At 38.8% G+C, this 22,466-nt stretch overlaps 1 protein-coding gene across 2 annotated transcripts; it reads right to left on the bottom strand.

The window, feature by feature from the left end:
- Positions 1–1,366: 1,366 nt before the first annotated feature.
- Positions 1,367–20,920, bottom strand: LOC120414520 (putative sodium-dependent multivitamin transporter). 2 transcript variants are annotated; one of them, XM_052710557.1, is made up of 6 exons: positions 20,274–20,920; positions 8,356–8,534; positions 3,368–3,930; positions 2,663–3,305; positions 2,193–2,606; positions 1,367–2,123 (listed from the first exon to the last, which is right to left on the bottom strand). In XM_052710557.1, exons 2-6 carry the CDS (start codon positions 8,464–8,466, stop codon positions 2,070–2,072), a joined length of 1,785 nt encoding a protein of 594 aa, XP_052566517.1. In that variant the 5' UTR covers positions 8,467–8,534; positions 20,274–20,920; the 3' UTR covers positions 1,367–2,069. The 2 variants fall into 2 exon arrangements, with proteins under 2 accessions (XP_052566517.1, XP_039431665.1); XM_039575731.2 differs by lacking the exon at positions 20,274–20,920 and having other exon boundaries at positions 8,356–8,672.
- Between the last annotated feature and the right edge of the window lie 1,546 nt (positions 20,921–22,466).

Genomic DNA, 22,466 nt, shown 5'->3' with positions numbered 1-22,466 from the left:
TGGTCCAGATCGCAAAATTAAGTGGAAAATGGATTTTCCGAAAAATGGTTAAGTTTTGGAGCTCAGTTGTTGCAAATGGAAAGGGGCAACTTTTGGTTTGGTTTAAAATTAGGGTGGCTCACGATTAGGGTGATTTTGGAAATCTAACTTTACAGGAATATTTTTGGGATTTTTGTTGTCTTCTAAAAAGTTGTTGGGCTTGCCAATTCAAGCAACTTTGTCGAAGACACCAAAATTTTATCTCGTAATCTATGCCTTCTATGACCAAATTTATAGAAAGCATCTGAGCAAACCTTCAAAAATTAGTTTTTTGAACGTGGCAATTCAGGGTTAAGTTTTAGAGAATAGTGATATTCGGAGCACTTTTAGAGCTCTAAAAAACGAACATTTTTATTTGTTGACTTGTCAATTTGGACTTAAGGGTCAAATGTTACAGCCATTTTAAGATAAAAAAGATGTAAATTTAAAACATAAATATCTTGAAAAGGCGCAAGCCAAATTTTAAGCACCAGGTTGCATTTTAAAGAGGAGATCCAGCACTACAAACGCTGAAAAAATCTCAGAGGTGTTTTCTTTAAACTTGAGATATCTTCATTTGAAAAAGTCTAATTTTCATGGGAAAACCGTATGGGACCACCCTAATGAAAATCGAAAATTGTCCAAATATATGTTTTTCCATGTAATTTTGACCGCTGAATCTGAATCTGCCCTCAGAATTGAGCCTAAGTATCGAAAAATCGATTTTTGGTCATAAATGATAATTTTACATGGACCCCTTTCCTTTTGCAACAACTCTTCTGAAGACACCAAAGCTCCAAAACTTAACCATTTTTCGGAATATCAATTATCCACTTAATTTTGCGATCTGGACCACTGAGCAATGTCTAGATGAACATAGAACTTTTCAGAATCATCAAATTTTCAAATCTTTAATTTTTGCGATCAAAAACATCGTTCCAACTTTTTTTTTCGCTTGTAAAAAAAATTCCGCGGAGGCAGTCGTTTAAAAAAGTTGGAACGATGTTTACGGTCGCAGAAATTACAGATTTGTTCAAATCAAGTTCTGCAAAATTTTAGGATCATCTAGACATTCTTACAAATCACTGGAAACAAGAATCGTCCCGATTGGTTGAGTTATGCCCGAGAATCGGCGTTTTGAAGTTACCGTTCTAGCTTTGTTGGGAGGTTTGGGCGTCCGTGTAAGTTGGACATGCGTTGGGCGTTCCAGTGTTAATTAGAAATTTGCCTTGTTATAAAAACAAGATACAATGTTATTACTGAGATTTTGGTGCAACTTTTCGGAATAAAAAAAAAATCTAATTAATTTCGGGATCTGTTTTTAATTTGAATAAGAAATCACATGTAATATATTTTTACATTTTGACATACATTTATTTCGTAACAATATTGCAGTTAAACCACAATTCTATAACAAAAAAAAATCCCTGCGCAATTGTTGTACAGTTTACATAACTCACACTTTAAACTAAAAACTCTTAAGTTAATGCCTATAGTCAGTAAGCTTTTAAAAAACAAACTCTACGCTCCAATTAAGTAATTCCGTTTCACGTTTGAAATAATAATAACAATCGCGTTTTCTAAACATCTACACCGATCAGTATGCAACTAATTGTATTGTAACTACTACCTATAGTACTTTTTCATTTTTTGGAAGACTTTAGTTTGCTCACTTTCATGAAATGCGGCACTGTGGCAATCCGTTTTTGTTGCTGTTGTTTTTCTTAAGATTAGATGATTTTAAGATTTTGTGCAATCGATTTTATGAACTCGAGAGACAAACATCAATCCTGTATCCAACAATGGCTGTTGATTTGGGATGCAGGATTGATGGTGGCGTCGAGAGTTTTTGAGGGTTGCGGGGAGGGGTCACACACGTTCACTACACTGTTTTCCAATCACGCGGACAATACTTTTAACAATTTGTATATACTACAAGGTTGGAGCTCTCGGGAGATCCGCCTAAGGTACGTTCAGCATCGGGGGACAGTCTAAGTGTTTTTTTTTCTTTACAATTAGGATTTTGGGGGGTATGAGCAATGAGATGGTCATCACAGGTGGGTGAAATCTGATTTGTTGATGCCGTGGCGTTTGGTAATTTCGACCTGAAAAAATGGGAATGAGCAAATTTTGATGGCGGATCTAAAAGAAAGGGGTTATCATTTGGTAATTACTTCTCCGCCGTTCTCGATGTGCCTCGCAAGTGCCCGCTTGATGTGTTTGGCCACCGGTGGGGAGAAGAGATCCGTGTTGATGTAGACGTGGTCGTTGTCCAGGTAGATCCGCTCCGTGCCCTGGTGGCCCAGCCACCGCAGGGTGAGACTTACGGTGTAACCTACGATGAATGTTAGGACGTAGCCAAGTACCACGGACCACAGGTAGGATAGTCGGTACAGGTAGAAGTAGTCCGAGTCTGGGCGGTCTACCCGTTGGGCCATCACCATTGGGGTGATTGTGGTGGAGTTGTATCCGCCGAACTGGCTGCAATCCTCTACGGAAAAGTCCAGCATTTTGAGCGGTGGCCGAGGCTGACCAAAGCCAACCCATAGGGAGAATGCGATCCCCGTCACGAGACCCACGATAACACCCTGAAAAAGATAACATTAAGTAGATGTCAACTGAAAAGAACCTCAAATGATCTTACCCTCTGATTTGCTCGCTTGGTGAACATCCCCAACGAAAACAGGGCAAACAGTGGTCCACCGATGACGCCGAAAATGGTCAACGAAGCTTGCAAAACCCCTCCCATGAACTGAGCTACGAAGGCTACCGCTAAGCAGATAATTCCGTAGACAAAGGCCATAACCTTCGTGGGGAAGCTGGACTGCATGTCGGGCAGAGGTCGTCCCTTAATTTTGGCGTACAGTGGCTTCAGATAGTCCTCCAGTGTAACGGCAGCTAGTGAGTTGAGTGCAGCCGACACCGACGAAAGACTCGCCGAAAAGATCCCCGACACAAACAAGCCGGGAAGACCCGGCATACTACCCATGGCGTCCACCACGAACAGCGGCATGGTTTGATCACGGACCTTGATGCGACCCTGCTTCAATGGATCGCATGTGCTGTAAAAGTAGTAGATCGCTAGACCGCTGAACGAGGTACTCAAACTCAGCAGCGACAGGATGGGCCAGTTTAGCCAAAGCGCTTTCTGTGCAGACTTGAGATCCTTGACGGTTTGAAGTCGCTGAACCTGCGTCTGGTTGACGGCGTACAGCGATAGGTAGGTGAACATGCCTCCAATAACCAGCGACCACCAGGTGTGTCGCGTTGTTGGGTCTGGATCAAAACTGAAAGAAAGTATAGAACGATTAGTATCCTACACAACCCATAACCCTTCAAAAAGTCTCACTTCCACAACTCCAACCGTCCACCCTTTTCGGCCGCCTCCCAGATCGGACCCAGTCCGCCGGCTTTAACTGCCGCACAGATGATGACGGCGTAGATCGCCGCGAACATCAGCACCGATTGGAACACGTCCGTAAACAGAACCGCCTTCATGCCGCCGATCGTGGAGTAGAACGTACACACGATGCCGATCGCCAGGATCGAGTACGTCTGGTCCAGCCCGGTGACCGCCTCGAGAGCCAAGGCCGGTGCGTAAACAGCGATTCCCATGTACAGAATCATCTGCAGCGTGTAAGCTAGCGATGCAACTAGGCGGGTCTTCTTGCCGAAGCGCATCTCCAGGTACTGGTAGGCGCTGCAGGCCTGCAGCTTGAAGAATACCGGCAGGAAGAGGTACGCCGCGATGGGGGTGGCCAGCCCGTACGAGATGTTGATCACCACGAACTGGGTGCCGAACTGGTAGTTTTCGTTTGAGACGCCTAGCAGCGTGATGGCGGACATGAAGCTGGCCATCAGGCTGAACGAGACGGGCCAGATCGACATGTTCCGGTCGGCGAGCAGGTACTCCTGGAAGAGGGATTGAGATATTTATTTTTTGTGCATTAACTGTCAAAGTTTGTAGTGTCTATCACATTTTCAGGAACATAACTTTAAGATTTATAAATTGGCAAAGCATGGTTTTTTTTTCTATATTTGCTGCCAGATTTATAGTCCTTATATGTTTGCATTGAAATTAATTCATTCAGTTGCCCAATTTGTGTTGAACAAAGTACAGTTCAGACTCGATTATCCGAAGTTTCGGCCATAAATAAGAAAACTAAAAAATCGTGATTCGATTATTCTAAGTTTTGACAATCCGAAGTGACATTTTTTCGAGGACTTCGGTTAATAAATATGGGCTGTACGACGAAAAAATCTTAATATTTTTTTATACTGAAAATAAAGAAATTGTATGTTGAAAAAAAGACCGACCAATTCTTTCAATACAGTTAAAAAAATGTGTAATTTACCTCTAAAAATGTGTAAAACAATGACAATGAAAAAGTGGTGAATAACATTGTGTTGCCACTTTTTTTTAGTGTAAATTGAGGTAACATCATAAAATAGTTAATATTACAACTTCCAATTTTACACCTTACAAATTTACACAATTTTTTACTGTGTTTAAAGATTCAAAGCTGAATTTAGGAAATTTTCCAAGAATGGTGAGTTGAAAATATTAACGTTTAAATTTACCTCTTTTTATTGTTATTTTTCTTCAATTAATGTGTAAAAAATTAAATGACAAAATGATGCAAACTTTAAATCGCTTGTGTAATTTGCATAATTTTTAAGATGTAAATTACACGTATCTTTTGACACCTGGAAAATGTGTAATTTTACATCAGAAAATATTGATCTTTTTCTATGTAATTTCATTTTATACGCCTACACGCCAGGGATGCTGAACATAATCGCACTGCCCATGTTCACATAGATGTCCCATATGCAAAAACAGCAAACTGAGAAAAACACAAGGCAAGTTTGTCCCACGCATAAGGTTGCGTGTTAAGTTTTCACGAAAAACCCTGATACCCTTCTAATTTCCAGAACAAAGTACTGGATGTTTTAGGCTTTTCTGAAAGAGCACAACATTTTGTACCAAACTGCATAACAGCTCAAAAGTGATGAAAATTTATATGGGACATTTATGCGATTAGAGACAGTGCATTAGTTGCCAAAATGCCTCAAAAACGGTCATTTTTGAAAAACTTTGATGTTTACGTTTTTAATCCCAGTTCAAATTCGGAGCTCGGTGTATTTTTTGAGAACATTGACATTATAAATTCGAGAAGTCTTAGCAGAGATACGCCCAAGTTCGTAAAAAAAGTTGTTGTTGTTTATTTTATTAACGTGACTTTAATCTAGAAAGGGCATTCGTCACTTGTAAAATAAAAAGAGATTTTCTCAAAAATGTACTTATTTAGTCCCCATTTAAATGATGAACCTACTGAGTTTTTTTTATTACTCTAATCAACAATGTCAATGAATTTCCTTTAAAAAAATATAATTTTCACGTGTGTTTCAACAAAATATTATCATCATTGCAAATATCTGGAAGTCGGTGAAAGGGAATTAAATCCAAACATTTTGGAGAAAGTCACTTTTTATTTTAGGGAATTGGGCGTATAATCTGCTTATATTTTTTTGTGTTTGTGCAAACCAACCAAACGGGAACACGCGGCCGCTTCTTACAAATTGAGTTGTTTCCATGTATTTTTAGATTTTTACATTCTATACATGCAAATAACTCGCATAGGCATTTGGATGGTGTTAGCTCTGCCGAGCTTTGGTGACCCATTTCTACGCTGGCTAGCCGAGCGCGAGGTACCTCAGCTTTTATCGACAAGCCCCGCCCTGAAGAACGTTTGCACCAATCGGATTCAAACGTTATTTACCCTTGTCAAATGGCCCAGCGCGTATATAGTTGATAGTAACAGTATTCCTAATTCCAGTTATAGCTCACCAAGTCGTCATGGCCTAGTGGTTAGCAATTTTGCTTACCAATCCAAAGGACGGGGGATCGAACCCCGACTCGAGCGACTAAGATTTTTCGTTCATGTTCAATGTTTCAAGATTTATATTTCCTTAACTTTCTCGTTGGGAGCAGATGGGCATCGAACCCAGGATCGTTCGCTTACAAAGCGAACACCGTAACCAGTCAGCCACGGCCGCTCCCGGGCGTATCTCCGCATATATTGAACCAAAATTAATACTTTTTTTTTTAGATAAATAATTTTGGAAACTGTTTTCTACAATCTGATTGATTCGAAAATGTTCTAAAATGTCATGGTGTAAGATGACAGAGTAAGATGACAGAGGATTGAAAAAAATAATTGTGGATACCTTTACAGTAATAAAAAGCTTTTTAATGGAATACTCAAAGTTTAGCAGTGTCTCATGCTCAAATTTGTATTCGGGCAATCTTTTGTTGTTCATTCATAACAAATTTTACAAAGAAAAAATTTTTATTCGGTCGTATTGGGGATTCCAGCTTGGATTTGGAGTCATTTCAAAGAAAGCTAGATAATGTGAAGAAAAATCCTATAAAATTGAAAAAAATCTTCAAATATCAGACCGAAGTTTGTTCTAGAAAACACTCCGTGCGGAGCGCCTGCTCCTTTTAAGTCCAATCAAGCACATATTTGGGATTTAGGCTTATGTCGCATTATTTTTTACAATGGAGCAGTTATCTCAGATGCAGTTATCTCAGATTTCGGTCATTCGATTTTTTTGTATTTTTTAATCCGACTGAAACTTTTTTGGTGCCTTCGGTATGCCCAAAGAAGCCATTTTGCAACATTAGTTTGTCCATATAATTTTCCATACAAATTTTGCAGCTGTCCATACAAAAATGATGTATGAACATTCAAAAATCTGTATCTTTTGAAGGAATTTTTAGATCGATTTGGTGTCTTCGGCAAAGTTGTTGGTATGGACTACACTGGAAAAAAAATTTGGTGATTTTTTATTTAACTCTTTGTCACTAAAACTTGATCTGCAAAAAAAAAACACTACTTTTAATTTTTTTTAATTTTCTGATATGTTTTAGGGGACATCAAATGCCAACTTTTCAGAAATTTCCAGGTTGTGCAAAAAATCTTTGACCGAGTTATGAATTTTTTAATCAATACTGATTTTTTCAAAAAATCTAAATATCGGTCGCAAAAAATTTTCAACTTCATTTTTCGATGTAAAATCAAATTTAGAATCAAAAAGTACTTTAGTGAAATTTTAATAAAGTATACCGTTTTCATTTTTTTCAATAAGTGCACATGGTTGCCCACTATTGAAAAAAATATTTTTGAAAAGCTGAGAAAATTCTCTATATTTTGCTTTATCGAACTTTGTTGATACGACCCTTAGTTGCAGAGATATTGCCATGCAAAGATTTAAAAACATAAAAATTGATGTTTTCCAAGTCTCACCCAAACAACCCACCATTTTCTAACGTCGATATCTCAGCAACTAATGGTTCGATTTACAATGTTAAAATATGAAACATTCGTGAAATTTTCCGATCTTTTCGAAAACAATATTTAAAAAAAATTGAAAACAAGACGAAGTTGAAAAATTTTTGCGACCAATAATTCGATTTAAAAAAATAAAATCAGTATTGATTCAAAAATTCACTACTCGGTCAAAGATGTTTTGCACAACCTGGAAATTTCTGAAAAGTTGGCATTTGATGTCCTTTAAAACATATCAAAAATTAAAAATAGTGTTTTTTTGCAAATCAAGTGACAAAAAGTTAAATAAAAAATCACCATTTTTTTTTACCGTGTATCATTTTTTTTCCAGTGTAGTCCATATATATACCTACAACTTTGCCGAAGACACCAAATCGATCAAAAAATTCCTTCAAAAGATACAGATTTTTTGAATTTTCATACATCATTTTTGTATGGACAGCTGTCAAATTTGTATGGAAGATTATATGGACAAACTAATGATGCAAAATGACTTCTTTGGGCATACCGAAGGCACTTAAAAAGTTTCAGCAGGATTTAAAAATACAAAAATTAAAATTGAAGAAAAAAGACCGATTTCGTAGAGAATTGCTCAATGAACTAAAATGGAGCCAATGGTCAGCACTTGGTCAGCACCATCGAACATCACGCGATCATTGGCTACTTTTCGTGCTACTTGTGTTATGTATGCTAAGCTATGCATGCTGTTTGTTTTTAAACAGAATCAGAACAAAATAAGATAGGCAAAATTGCAACTGGTTTTGAAAAAATACAATATCTTCACAATATTTTTTTTGTTTCTAAATTATATTGAAGTATTTTTTGTATTCTTGCATTGTTTGAACTTATATGTCAAATAATATTTGTTACCTTGATTTTTTTGTATTCTTTTTTTTCGTCTTTTGGATTCAAAAAACAACAATACGATGATTCTTGAGGCCAAAGCGTGTATCAATTAAACCAAGTCCAAAGAATCGCTTACCGTCGTAGTTTTCTGCTTTCCGCCGGAGAACCTGTAGTAGATGCCGATGCCGGCCGACACCATCAGCATGGCGATAAACACGACGTAGTCCCACACGCCGAAAGAGGCCATGTTGGATGCTTTGGGATGCCACAAACCCTACCTACTCCCAGTCGCCACCGTGTGACCTGCCAGCCGTACTGTAAATATATAATTTTAGAGCAAAGAAAACATTCCATTAATTTGGGCGGGAAAACAAGGAAAACATTGTAAGCTGTGGAATTTTGATTCGCGAAAACGGGTGCGTTCCGCGTTGGTTGAATTTTGTTGCAGTTTCGAGTGTTGGTTTGAGAGCGTTTAAGGTAGAGATTGCAATATGGACTCTCTGTTAAGGAAAATCCACATATAAATTGCATTTTATATGTGGAGAGGCTTTTATAACACTAAACGACTGGCAAACCAACTGATTGCTGTAATTCTACTTAAGACAATTTTCAAGTATGAAGATAACATTTTACTGTACTGCAATTCCCCAAGAAAACAAGTTAATTGAAATCACGCTCTTTGCAAGTGCTTCTATCAAAAGGGTCAAATAAATCAAGGTTTTTTTTTTTTTTTTTCATAGCTTATTTTTATTAGGTCCTTTTAGGTGCTGTGACCAGGTTAGGACCGAGGATCAAAAGGTACAAAAATAATAAAAGAAAAATAAAAAAAAACTGTAACTGATTCAGATGATCATTTTTTCGTGCCATGTGTCAGCAAGTGTGCGATCACATCGATCTGTTCCTCGGGTGTCTTGCACTGCCTCAAGCGAACTCTGTACTCTCGGTAAATGGACCACAGCTCCGACTCGCTGTACAGCTTCGGTTCGCCTTGATCCTCCTTCGGGGTTGCACCGGCGCCGGCGCCAGTATTATCTGGACTTCTTCCTGCGGGACGAGGATGCTTTTCTTCCGTCCCAACGGACGGCACCGCTCCAGGTAGCGGAGGAAAATCCGCCGCGGTGAACGTGGCTCCTGCCGGAGTCTGCTTGTCCTTCTTCCATGCTGGCGGCTTCGGCGTGGACGCCTGCTGCCTCGACTGGATGAACTGCGCACGTTTGGGACAGCTGCGGTCCAGACCCTCGTGGGATCCAGAGCAGTTGACACACTTCTTGGCTTCCGTTTCTTCTGCTTTGCACTTTTCCGTGCTGTGGGCTCCCCCACAGCTGCTGCACCTGGGCTTGAGATGGCAGTTACTGGTTCCGTGACCGAACTGCAAGCAGTTCTTGCACTGGGTCACGTGCGGTTCTTTGTTCCGGTAGGCCACCCACCGGACGACGACTGGTCCCACTTTCTTTACCTTGCTACTCAACTCCTTCAGACTGGTGTGACCCTTGGGGAAGAGCACGATGAAAGGCGTCTCATCGATGGCGGGAAGCTGCTGCTTCCGCCTGATGGCGTGTACTGCCAAGACGTCCAGCTGATGTTCCGTCTTGAGCAGCTCCTTGACGTAATCCGGTTCCGCGTTCGGGAGACCTCGCATTACTACCCGGTGCGGTCTCGCACTGCGCTTTCCGTGCGTGTAGAACTGCACCTTGTTCTTCTTCAGGTGGGCTTGCACCGTGTCGAAGTCGTCGCTCGAGAAGCACGTAATTTTGGTGCCGTACCGCGTCAGTTTGTGTTCCGGCTGGACATCACATGTCGACATCACCTTCGCAAGGCGGGCGAAGCTCGTTTCTTTCACCACCAGCGGCGGCTGCTTCTTCTCCCCGGCCGAATTGCCGGATGCTGGTACCACAGGGGTGGTTTTTTCTGCTGCTGGATTCGCATTGTTATTGTTGTTGCTCTTCTCCGCTAGCGAGCTGAACTTGTTGTTGCTGAGCAGTTTCTCCACTTCCTGGCCATTGCCGTCGTTGATCTCCTCCTTAGCCTTCCTGCGCCGAACCTTGACCACGGGACGAAATTCGCCCCCGTCCTCTCCTCTTCCTTCGGAGTCTTCCACCTCCATGCCCGTCACCGCCTGCTTTTTGGGTTGGAACCCGTCCGGCTTCTCCCACACACTTTTCTTCATGGCCGCGTTCCAGTAGAACGGCCTTCCATCCTCAGTTCTATGCTCCGTCCACTCACTCTCCGCCGTCGCGGCCGCCGCCATGGCCGTCGGCGAAAGTAAAAAAAAACACACCGTCAAAAACGCGCTAAGCTCCAATCAAAGGACACACGTCTGCTCTGTAAATCAAGGTTTCTGAAGGGCTTCTTCTTCTCACAGAAATAAAACGCATTTTACGAAGACCTATAAATTCGGAGCAAATGTGAGCCGCAATAGCACCAAACACTGCACAGATTTCATTAAAACAAAAAAAATGTCAGAATGTTTGCTATAATTTGCACCGAGGTGGCCCACTCTCCAGTGGAACGATTTCTGATTGCTGACTCGGTGGAAATTTCTATTTTTGCAAAACTCAGTCAAGCGCTTGAAACCGTGGCGTGGGAATAAACACATATTGTTGCCATTTGGCGAAACAGAACGCCACGTGCAAAGTGGCGGTTGAAGGTTTAATTGGTCGCTTATTTTGACCTGGTTAAAATCTTGTTAGGCAAAGAATCGAAACCAGGTAGAAATTGTTACTAGATTCTATTTAACTTTTTTGTGATACATTTTTATTGATACATATATTATTGCATTTTTTTATGCCAAATGCCTTTGATAAACACAATCAATCGTATACCTCTAACAGCTGAGTCGAAAGTCCCATTCCCAGTGTTGCATCATTCAATTGATCTTAAACGCCACCAATTTGGCTGATACAGCTCTGATAGAAACAGACGTGCAGTTCCTTTGTCACCATGAAGGGACCATCCATAAACCACGTGGACAATTTTTTTGGAAATCACGACCCCCCCCTCCCCCTCGTGGACAATTGTCCATACAAAAAAAATCTTTTTTTGTATGAAGCGTGGACAATCGCCATACCCCCCCCCCCCCTCCTAAAGTGTCCACGTGGTTTATGGATGGCCCCGAATGAGCGTGTAGACCAGCTCTTGGCACCGTGGACATCGTGCGGCGCCCCGAATTGCCCAATATTAAGTGAGATTGTCAAGAAGATAGTAAAACGTTTGAGCGATGAGTTGCGAAATTTAGACCGTTTAGGGTAGAAGGATCTTTTTTCTTCACCTATAATTAAATTGCCAATTTATTAATCTTCTCATTGAAAAGTGCCGGCGACAAAATTGGGCGAAAAGTTCACCGCCCGGAGATCGCGAGTTGGCGCGAGCGAATGAACATCGCGAAAAAAGATTCGGGGGTGCATTGGGGTTAAATGATCATTTCGTCATTCGGTTTAATTAAAAAATAATTATTTTTTCGTAAATATCGCTACTTCGATGCGATGTAATTCATTTTTACAGTAAATTAGGCATTGTTACATCAAATTTGACCTTTCAAACGCACTAGAATGGCCAAATTTTAAAACATCAATGTTTGCCAATTTGACCGTTTTACCCCCAATTCCCCTTGTAGAACAAAAGAAAAGTTCATCCGCGGTCTGTCAGCAGCGCGCTGTTTTGTTTGCTGGATCAACATTTGGAAATGTTGAACGTTGAAGGAAATCGCTCAAAAAATGGAAATTAACCGAATTCAAATGTTATGGCCGCAAATGAAAGGTAAGGGTGGCTAATTTTTTATTCCGATCTGTAAAACTAGTTCTGGCGAGGGTTCTGGGCACTGCGGCAATCGATTTTACCGGCGGGTTGCTTCCGGTTGCATTTGATTTGAGGAGAAGGTTTTTCAATCCACCAGGGGCTTATTCGGGGGCAACAGTTTCGGTAATCCGGAACTTCCGGTAAGTTTCATATTTGCAGTGTTTAGCATGAAAAACAAACTTAGACCAATCTTTCAAGTGTGCGCTCTTTTTGAGGAGGGGGCGCAAACCGAAGAAGAGCGCAACTCGGGGGAGCGTTATTTCGGGGTTTGAGCGCAAATCGAAGGAGCTTTATTGCAGGGTTTTGGCGTAAAATGGGATTTTCTTTTTTAATTTTATTTACAATTAAACGAAACATTTATATAAGGGGTCATCCACAAAACACTGATAATGGGCCATCCTCAAATCTGGGTATCCAAGAACTCTCGGATGTCATGGCCTAGATAGCTACCTGATCAACGGAGGTCTATATGGGTGAATTAACCATCGGTATACACTCAACCCCCGATGGTTGGTCACTTTTTCGTTTGACACTTTTTTAGTTTGTACCCCGTTGGTTGGTCAAAGTCAAACTAAAAAAAGACGAACTGGCACTTTTTACACGGCGCTCACGCACACTATCAAAACACACGTTTGGTAGTGTGCGTGAACTCCGTGTAAAAGGGGTGTCAAACTAAAAAGTGACCCCGTTCGTCTGACAACAGTTGGTGTCAAACCATCGGGGTTTGAGTGTAGCTTCAGTGAACAACGATGGACACACTGGGGTACGTTGGATTGTTATAAGTCTTCTAAGAACTCCTTGAAGTTATGACCTGGATATCAACCAGATCAACGGAGGTCTATATGGGTGAATTAACCATCGGTATAGCTTCAGGTTGCTTCAGTGAACCACGATGGATACCCTTCGCCATGTTGGATTATTATGGGTCCTCCAGGAACTCCCGGGAATTATGACCTGATGATCCAAGGCTGTATATCATAGGTACTCACGATCTTGCTTTGCATTAGTGTGAGTGCATGACTCCGTGCCACTAAAACCAAAACAATAACAAACGAACAATGGAACGTGCCAGGAAAAGCAAAACATAAACAATGTCAGTGGCAGTGGAGTGAGAGAGTCAGAGATAACGATTTTGACAACCGCACTACTACACACTCGCGAGTACCTTAGGTAGAAAGCCATGCTGATGATCTACCTAATCAACGGGGGTCTATATGGGTGTATGAACCATTGTAACTATAATCTTTTTTAGACTAAAAAAAGTTTTTAATTCAAACCTGGTCATAACTTAAAACTTTGCCAATGGTTGGTATTCAGAAAATCTTATCTCAAGATACAGATTTGCGAAAACATTCACAGCACTTGTGTATAGACAGACACCATTTTGTATGAAGAATATGAGGCAATAGTGCACAATAACTATTTTGGTCATAAAAAACATCAATGGACAAGGTTTCATACAAATCTGAAAATGCAATCAAAAGTCGATTTGCAATAACGAAAGGAAATAAATACTTTGTTGAATCCAAATTAACGCCTCATTTTTCTGTTTGTTTGTTGTTGTGCAGGTTTGGTTTCAAATATTTCGTTTGATATGTTTCTGTTTCAATTGGGTCCTAAAATGAAGCTTAGATTGCTGATATTATTGTTTACAGCAATAAAGCTTAGTTTTCTGAGTACAATAACCCTTTGCACGACCACAAAGAGTTTAAAATGGATTTTTAAATCAAAAACAAAAGGTCCTACTTGACAGCTCGTTCCAAGGGGACCATAGTTAATCCATCGAAAAAATGTTGTCTTGTCAATAACTTTTTTTTGCATAAAAATGAAAAAAGTGATCAGAAATGGTTTTTAATCGGGTTTTGTACCGTTGTACATACAAATTTACATAGGGCTTTAGTACCCAATTGGGCCCAAAGGTGAAGCTTACATTTGTGATATTATTGTTCACAACGATAAAGCTTATTTTTCTGAGTACAATGACACTTTGTACGACCGAGAAGGATTTAAAATCGATTTTAAATCAATTTAAAAAAAAAATCACAGCTCGTTCTAAGCAGACCTTAGTTGATTCATCAAAAAAAATGTTGTCCTGTCCTTTTTTTGCATTTAAATGAAAAAAAAATGATCAAAAATGGGTTTTAATCTGTTTTTTACCGTTGAACATAACAATTGACTCTATTGTTTATATGGGTGAATTGATCATCGGTGTGGCTTCAGGTAGCTTCAGTGAACAACGATAGATACTCTGGGGTACGTTGTTATCGATCATCCAAGAATTCCAGGAAGTGATGACCTGATGATCTACCTGATCAACGCGAAACTATATGGGTATATGGGTAATTCTCCGCCAACTCACACAGCAGTTGCCCCGACCCCTCTTCGATTTGCGTGAAACTTTGTCCTAACGGGTAACTTGTGTCCCTGATCACGAATCCGAGGTCCGTTTTTTGATATCTCGTGACGGAGGGGCGGTACGACCCCTTCCATTTTTGAACATGCGAAAAAAGAGGTGTTTTTCAATAATTTGCAGCTTGAAACGGTGATGAGATAGAAATTTGGTGTCAAAGGGACTTTTATGTAAAATTAGACGCCCGATTTGATGGCGTACTCAGAATTCCGAAAAAACGTATTTTTCATCGAAAAAAACACTAAAAAAGTTTTAAAAATTCTCTCATTTTCCGTTACACGACTGTAAAATTTTTTGGAACATGTCATTTTATGGGTAATTTAATGTACTTTTCGAATCTACATTGACCCAGAAGGGTCATTTTTTCATTAAGAACAAAATTTTACATTTTAAAATTTCGTGTTTTTTCTAACTTTGCAGGGTTATTTTTTAGAGTGTAACAATGTTCTACAAAGTTGTAGAGCAGACAATTACAAAAATTTTAATATATATAGACATAAGGGGTTTGCTTATAAACATCACGAGTTATCGCGATTTTACGAAAAAAAGTTTTGAAAAAGTTGGTCGTCATCGATCATGGCCGTTCGTGGCCACCCGCGACAGACACGGACGACGAAACAAAGAGAAACGCAAAAAGTAACTTTTTCACAACTTTTTTTTCGTAAACTCGCGATAACTCGTGATGTTTATAAGCAAACCCCTTATGTCTATATATCAAAATTTTTGTAATTGTCTGCTCTACAACTTTGTAGAACATTATTATACTCTAAAAAATAACCCTGCAAAGTTAGTAAAAACACGAAATTTTAAAATGAAAATTTTTGTTCTAAATGAAAAAATGACCCTTCTGGGTCAATGTAGATTCGAAAAGTACATTAAATTTCCCATAAAATGACATGTTCCAAAAATTTTTACAGTCGAGTAACGGAAAATGGGAGAATTTTTAAAACTTTTTTAGTGTTTTTTTCGATTAATAATACGTTTTTTCGGAATTCTGAGTACGCCATCAAAGCGGGCGTCTAATTTTACATAAAAGTCCCTTTGACACCAAATTTCTATATCATCACCGTTTCAGGTTGCAAATTGTTGAAGAACACCTCTTTTTTCGCATATAATGTATAAAAAGTAAAAATACACAGTTTTTGAACAAAAACTTACTTATTAATTTGAGAAAAGTGGCTTGCCAGATTTTTCCCAGATTTTTTGCCAGATTTTGTACTCTTCAGACCTGGTAACCCTGGGACCATGATGGACACTTTGCACCATGCTGGATTGTTATGGGTTTCCCAGGAACTCTCGGAAGTCAGGTAAATCATCAGGTCATAACTCCCGGGAGTTCCTGGAGGACCCATAATAATCCAACATCGTGGTTCACTAAAGCTATCTGAAGCTATACCGATGGTTAATTCACCCATATAGACCTCCGTTGATCAGGTAGCTATCTAGGCCATGACAACCGGGAGTTCTTGGATACCCAGATTTGAGGATGGCCCATTATCAGTGTTTTGTGGATGACCCCTTATATAAATGTTTCGTTTAATTATAAATAAAATTAAAAAAGAAAATCCCATTTAACGCCAAAACCCCGCAATAACGCTCCTTCGATTTGCGCTCAAACTCCGAAATAACTCTCCCCCGAGTTGCACTCTTCTTCGGTTTGCGCCCCCTCCTCAAAAAGAGCGCACACTTGAAAGATTGGTCTAAGTTTGTTTTTCATGCTAAACACTGCAAATATGAAACTTACCGGAAGTTCCGGATTACCGAAACTGTTGCCCCCGAATAAGCCCCTGGTGGATTGAAAAACCTTCTCCTCAAATCAAATGCAACCGGAAGCAACCCGCCGGTAAAATCGATTGCCGCAGTGCCCAGAACCCTCGCCAGAACTAGTTTTACAGATCGGAATAAAAAATTAGCCACCCTTACCTTTCATTTGCGGCCATAACATTTGAATTCGGTTAATTTCCATTTTTTGAGCGATTTCCTTCAACGTTCGACATTTCCAAATGTTGATCCAGCAAACAAAACAGCGCGCTGCTGACAGACAGCGGATGAACTTTTCTTTTGTTCTACAAGGGGAATTGGGGGTAAAACGGTCAAATTGGCAAACATTGATGTTTTAAAATTTGGCCATTCTAGTGCGTTTGAAAGGTCAAATTTAATGTAACAATGCCTAATTTACTGTAAAAATGAATTACATCGCATCAAAGTAGCGATATTTACGAAAAAATAATTATTTTTTAATTAAACCGAATGACGAAATGATCATTTAACCCCAATGCACCCCCGAATCTTTTTTCGCGGTGTTCATTCGCTCGCGCCAACTCGCGATCTCCGGGCGGTGAACTTTTCGCCCAATTTTGTCGCCGGCACTTTTCAATGAGAAGATTAATAATTTTCAAGGCTCAAGATATGATTGCAACAATGATTACGAAACAATCAAAATTGATTGCAACAATCCGGAAAAAAACTGTCTCAACAAGCTATGCTAATGGACAAAGATTGATGACCGCCAATAAGGCCGTAATTTGGCTGAAAAAAAAAACAAATTTGACTTGTCGCAATGAGTATAGTACTGCAACATTGTTGCAGCATGCGAGATTGCAACAGCGGAAATTATGTCTATTTGCATTACCCTCAATGATGTCCTGATAACGCGTCAAAAAGGTCGCAAGATGCGCGACAGTTGCATTGTTTTACAAAACAGTTACAGGGATTTGCCACCTATTAAATTCTTCATCATTTTTTTAGTTCTGTTGCCAACCGCACACTATTTCAAACAAACACTTATTGCTGGTGTTATCTAAGTTTTTCGAAGATTGATAACGACAACACGTGACTAACTACATGCAACCGCTTACCTTTTGTAAAACATGTGTACTCACTTGTACTATCGCGGGTACACTATCAGCTGTTCTAGTTGCCAGAAAGTGGGTTACAATTTGACAACGGCCTTGGGTTCATATGTACAAAAAACGGGTGTCTGTTGTGAGATTTTCGAACTCTAGTTGGACAGAATTCATTATTTAACTCTTAATTTATAATTAAAATAAAAAAATAAAAATAAATAAATTTAAGGCTGGCTTCAACATTTAAATGAAAACAGTTCTTTTAAAAGGTATTTTAGCATTTTACACCCTTCCAGTTTTTTTTGCAATCATAAATTTTTTATTTGATACATTTTAAAAAACTATTAAATTACGCTGTACACAGCAAAAAAAAAAGTAATTTAGCTGCGTGTGTAAGCGGACACACGTTAAGATTTAGAGCTTTATTGTCTACGGGACAAATTATCAGAGTCAATAAGGGCCATCTTTGGGAATGATGGACATTAGGGTGGTCCAAATTTGAGGGTGGTTCAGAATTTTTATTTTGGCGGGATGACGAGTTAGCACTTTAGTGTCTTCAGAAAGTTGTAGGGAGCACCATTTTGAGCAACTTTGCTGAAGAGCACAAAGCTCTATCTTTAAACGGGAAGTTTTCAGAGCCATTTTTGTGATTTTGGTTAAGGTGTTTATAAAAAAATGATTTTTTTAATTTATCAACTCAGGCTTATGCTGTAGCGAGTTGGTGTCTTCTAGACATTTGTAGAACTTATCAATTACACATTTATCTTCCAAGAGAGCAAAAATCGGACCTTTTAAACGAAAGTCATAGCCAAAACACGACGAAAAAGACGCCATTTTGAAGTGTGAATAATTTGAAAAGGTGGTGGAGTTTGACCTCGCTCTTGAAAGCATCTAAAAGTACACATTCTAGAGTACATTTTCTGAAAATATCTCGGAGGAATTTTTTTGTTTAACTCATTAAATCTCAATTTGAAAATCAGCATTTTTAAATCGTTTTTTGCCCATTACTTTTGAGAGAATTGACCAAAATTCGGTTTTCAAGCTCTAAAATTGTCTAGAATGGCCCAAAAATGTACAAAATGATCTAGTGGTTGTAAAAGAAGAGACAAGTTTTAGCTGGAATCGGCTGGATTTCAGGATTTTTTTTTATTAATTTTGTTGATTGACACATAAACTACTCTAAAATGATTTAAAATTTTCAAATCCAAGATGGCGACCAAAATGGCAATAAAATATTCAAATTTGACTAAAACGACGTAGCAGAACTCAAATTTTATGTTAAAATAAGAAAATACAAAAAAAAATATTTTTGGTCATGATTCGGACCTTCGGATAATCGAAACTTCAGATAATCTGGACTGTATGTAAAATTACTCAAATTTTTTTTTCAAAAAACTTCAAAATTTCAATGAAAATTCAACTGCAATCAGCTGAAATCAATTGAAAATACATTCCCCAGCGTTTAGAATCTTTTTTAGCATGTTTGAGTTGATTTAAAATTCTTTTGAAGTGTTCGATATTTATTATCGCAAAACGTTTTTTTTCGCTAAAATTTTTGTTTTCGTCAAATCATACATTTTTTGAAAACTAATGATTGCAAAACATCTGGACTAGTGTAAAAGGCATTTTAAAACACTTTCTTAATGTAAATGTTGAAACTATGGCTTGTTCTTTCATTATTTATATTTTTTTATTTTTTTTGCCAAGTCCTTATTTGGTCCACTAGTTTGAAAAAAAAAGTTTTTTTTCAATAGTGTTTAGAAAAAAAGTTACGTTAAAAATTCTTAGTTTAAATTTCGGGGTGACTTTGATAGTCATAGTTTTTCTTGTTAAAATCATATTTAAGATGTTCAAACTTTATTTGTACGTTAAATGTAACATCACTAAAGTACCTGATATAGTTTTTAAGAAAAAAAATCAATGTTTATATTGAGTTAACTAAGTTTATAAGCGTTTTACCAAAATACATATAAATTTTAGGAAAAATTGTTAAAAAGTTGGAATTTAGCCTGAAATTTGTTAAAACTAGTTTTGTTTATAAAATTGTCGATTTATATTGCAATTTAAACTGAATTTGAAGCACGAATCACAAGTTTTCACATTTTACATGAAATTTGTTCAACTGAAGTTGCCTATAAATTTTTGAATTTTTTTTAAATTGTATTTCAAAAACATATATTATTTATTATTTACAAACTTATTTAACCATCTCCTAGTGGAAAATTGTCCAAAGAATCCGAAAATGCATTCCGTTTTCCGATTCAAAATCATGTTCATTGAGAAAATCATGACATTTTGAGATGTTAAAAAAAATAATAACTTTCATCAACATTTTCTAACTAACTAACTAACTAACTTTTTAAACTTTTCAACATTTTATGAAAAGTTCTTCTTGAGTACTTTGAACACATCTCTACCACGGTCAGTATGATTCTAAACAATTCCTTACGCATTTTAATTGTACTCTTAATTTTTCGGAAAAATCGCAAACCTATCAAAGTCCCGTTTTACGGTAATAAAGATTTTTGTTTTTTTTTTATAGTTTAATCGAGAAGTCATTCATTGTTTTTGACTCAATAGGCCCATATTCTACACACATCAACTCTTATAAACAACCGGCTTGAGACAACGTGTTTTTTTTTCGGCGTAAACACATCGACCATCAACATTAAGTCAGTCTATACTATACTCTAGTAGCGAGTTGGCTACATTCCGTCTAAATTCATTCAACAACACTCACTCTCACCCCCTCCCATCCCATCGCTTGCCCATCCCTTCTTTGCGTCGGCGCCTCACCAATCAGTTCAGTGTTCTACTCTTTCTGACGTCGACAGGCGACGACGACCTTGCCCGCGAGCTCATGGCTTTCACAATCAACAAAACTCTCCTCCCGTATGATTGTGCACGTGACGTCACAGAACCGAATGTTTTGACCGTCGTCGAGAATCAATAACTGGGCCAAGTTCTTCGCGTTTATTGATTTTGATTCGAACGAGTTCTTACCTCTCCTGCGGCGACGTCCAGAACTTCCAGTCCTGGTTATGCAACAACTGCCCGACGCCGCTGGGGTGTTCCCTGGGTTCGACTTTGACCTGCACAGTGGAGGACCTACGGTCGTCGCGACGACTAAGCGATTTGTGTAATGAGTGACGATCGTCGGCGAGGTGTAAAACAACCAGAAACGCTTCACTCACACGAAACCGCACAGACTTGCGATGATAAGTTTGAGGTTATGATTTTGATGTTGAGTTTCATTTTCGTTTCTTCGTCTCAGCTGATCGAAACAACGATGAAAGCAGCATAATTTTCGGTGATTTCTCTTCACTTTTTTGGCTCCCCCCCTTGTTGGCACTTTCTCACATTTTTTTTTTGGTTGGCGTCTTCAAGTGACCGTAACTCTCACGGGTTCGGACAATTAATATCCGCGAAAATCCCCCGCACGACGTACGTTCGTGAATCACAAATGCCTCGTTGAAACAATGTTGCAGTGGCGGAATTACTTAAGAACAAATTAAAATTCACACAATTTTTGACCCAACCGAACTGCCAAAACAGAAGAAAGAAGTAAAACGACCAAAGGTAAAAATAAAATTCTACTGCACCGAAACCGTATAGGACAGTGTGCGATTAAAACGAGGGGAAATTCACGGTCTAACCTCGGGGAGAGCGCGCCTGCGACTGACTGGTAGAGGTACTCTGCGCGCTCGTGTTATAACTGTCTCACGATGACTCGCGAGAGTTTGCACTGTGCTTCCATTCCATTTTAGAGTTTGTTTTTGTTCGTTTTTTCATCTTTTTGGGTTATGATATTTTACATTTTTACAAGTGTGTTGTGCTCCTGTTTGATATTTTTGAATTATTTTTTTAAATTTGATTTGTTTGGTAAATATGCAAACGGCTTTTTTTTTAGTTGAGTTTTGTTATATTTTTTGGTCGCGGACTAAAGTTGGTTTGGTTTGCTGTCCATAATTTTACTCTCATTCTCTTCGTATTTTAATTCTCACATTCATGGTAATATAGCTGTGAGTGACTCGTTAGTTCATTTCATAATTGAGTGACATTTGTTTGTACCGAGTTTCATTTAATACCACAATTGCATCGTTTTATACTCATTTGCAAAGTATTGAGAAAAAATGAGACTGATTGATTGCTTTTAACTAAAGGTTCAGCTATTATTTCAAATTAAGTATTAAAAAAAAAACTCGTTTTTGTCTTTGTCTCCAAATCTTCGCCATGGCAATTTTGAGTATCGTGTGAGCAGCAGTGCCGGGATGATGGATTTTTGTGGTGTTCTTTTTGTGCTGTATCCGTGATCGTGTTCAGAGTGCATAATTGGCAAAGGGAGCGCGTGGTCGTAAAAATATTCGGAGTGAAAAGTGATTTTTTATGTGTGCCTTTTGTTTCGCTTTTTTGTCGTGAATTGTATGCTGCCAGGAAGAGATTACCCTCTGAAAAGGCAGCGTCATCAGTGCATAATTGGCAAAGGGAGCGAGTGGTGTAATTAATTGTTTTCTGATTTTCAAAGCCCTTTCTACATCAACGTTGATCGGAAGGCACTGCGTCAGGTAAATTGTGTATACATTTTTCGAATAAGGTTTTATTTTTTTCACGGTGTAAAAGCCATTTTTATATAATTATATAGTGATCGAAAGACGCGCTGACATATTGGATCGTCGAGATGAAAGTGGAGCAAAATAACTGTGTGTGAGTGATTTTGTGTGTTAACCAGAAAGACCTTCCCACAGCATCGTTGCTCGGAAGGCTCGCCGACGGGTCTGTTAAGAAAGTCCTCCGTCGTAGCTCGGGAGGCATCGAAAAGCCAATCTTATCCTACTAACCCAAAAAAATATTAATCACGTGATGCTTGAAGGAGATGCTGTGGATTCAACGGTCTCATGCGGTATCAACAGGTAGGGGAAATATACCCATTTTAATCACTTTAAGCCGTTCGACGAATTTTCATCACTTTCACCGTTTTCCGCTATTAAATCAACAGTTGCTTGCTCACTTGAGCTATTTATTACTGTAATTCTGTAATTCATTATCTAAGTGCTGATAGGCCGATAATAGAAATAGGCTGAAAAAGGGTATAGTTCCCCTATATAGCGAAAAGCTGTATGCTTGATGAGTCTGCAACTTCAACTATCGAACTAACATTCCTCCCTTTCGTTGAACTGCTGGCTTCTTGGGAGTGCG

This window comes from Culex pipiens, chromosome 3, assembly GCF_016801865.2.
Source record: "Culex pipiens pallens isolate TS chromosome 3, TS_CPP_V2, whole genome shotgun sequence".
In the NCBI taxonomy this organism is placed as follows: domain Eukaryota; kingdom Metazoa; phylum Arthropoda; class Insecta; order Diptera; family Culicidae; genus Culex; species Culex pipiens.
The sequence above is the reverse complement of the archived record's forward strand: the minus strand, read 5'-3'. Positions and strand labels throughout refer to the sequence as shown.

Coding starts and splice junctions, on each gene's coding strand:
- LOC120414520 (XM_052710557.1), bottom strand. CDS start 8,466: ATGGCCTCTTTCGGCGTGTGGGACTACGTCGTGTTTATCGCCATGCTG. Junction 3,306..3,367: donor GGACGGTTGGAGTTGTGGAA/GTGAGACTTTTT, acceptor ACTTTCTTTCAG/TTTTGATCCAGACCCAACAA. Junction 2,607..2,662: donor CCAAGCGAGCAAATCAGAGG/GTAAGATCATTT, acceptor TATCTTTTTCAG/GGTGTTATCGTGGGTCTCGT.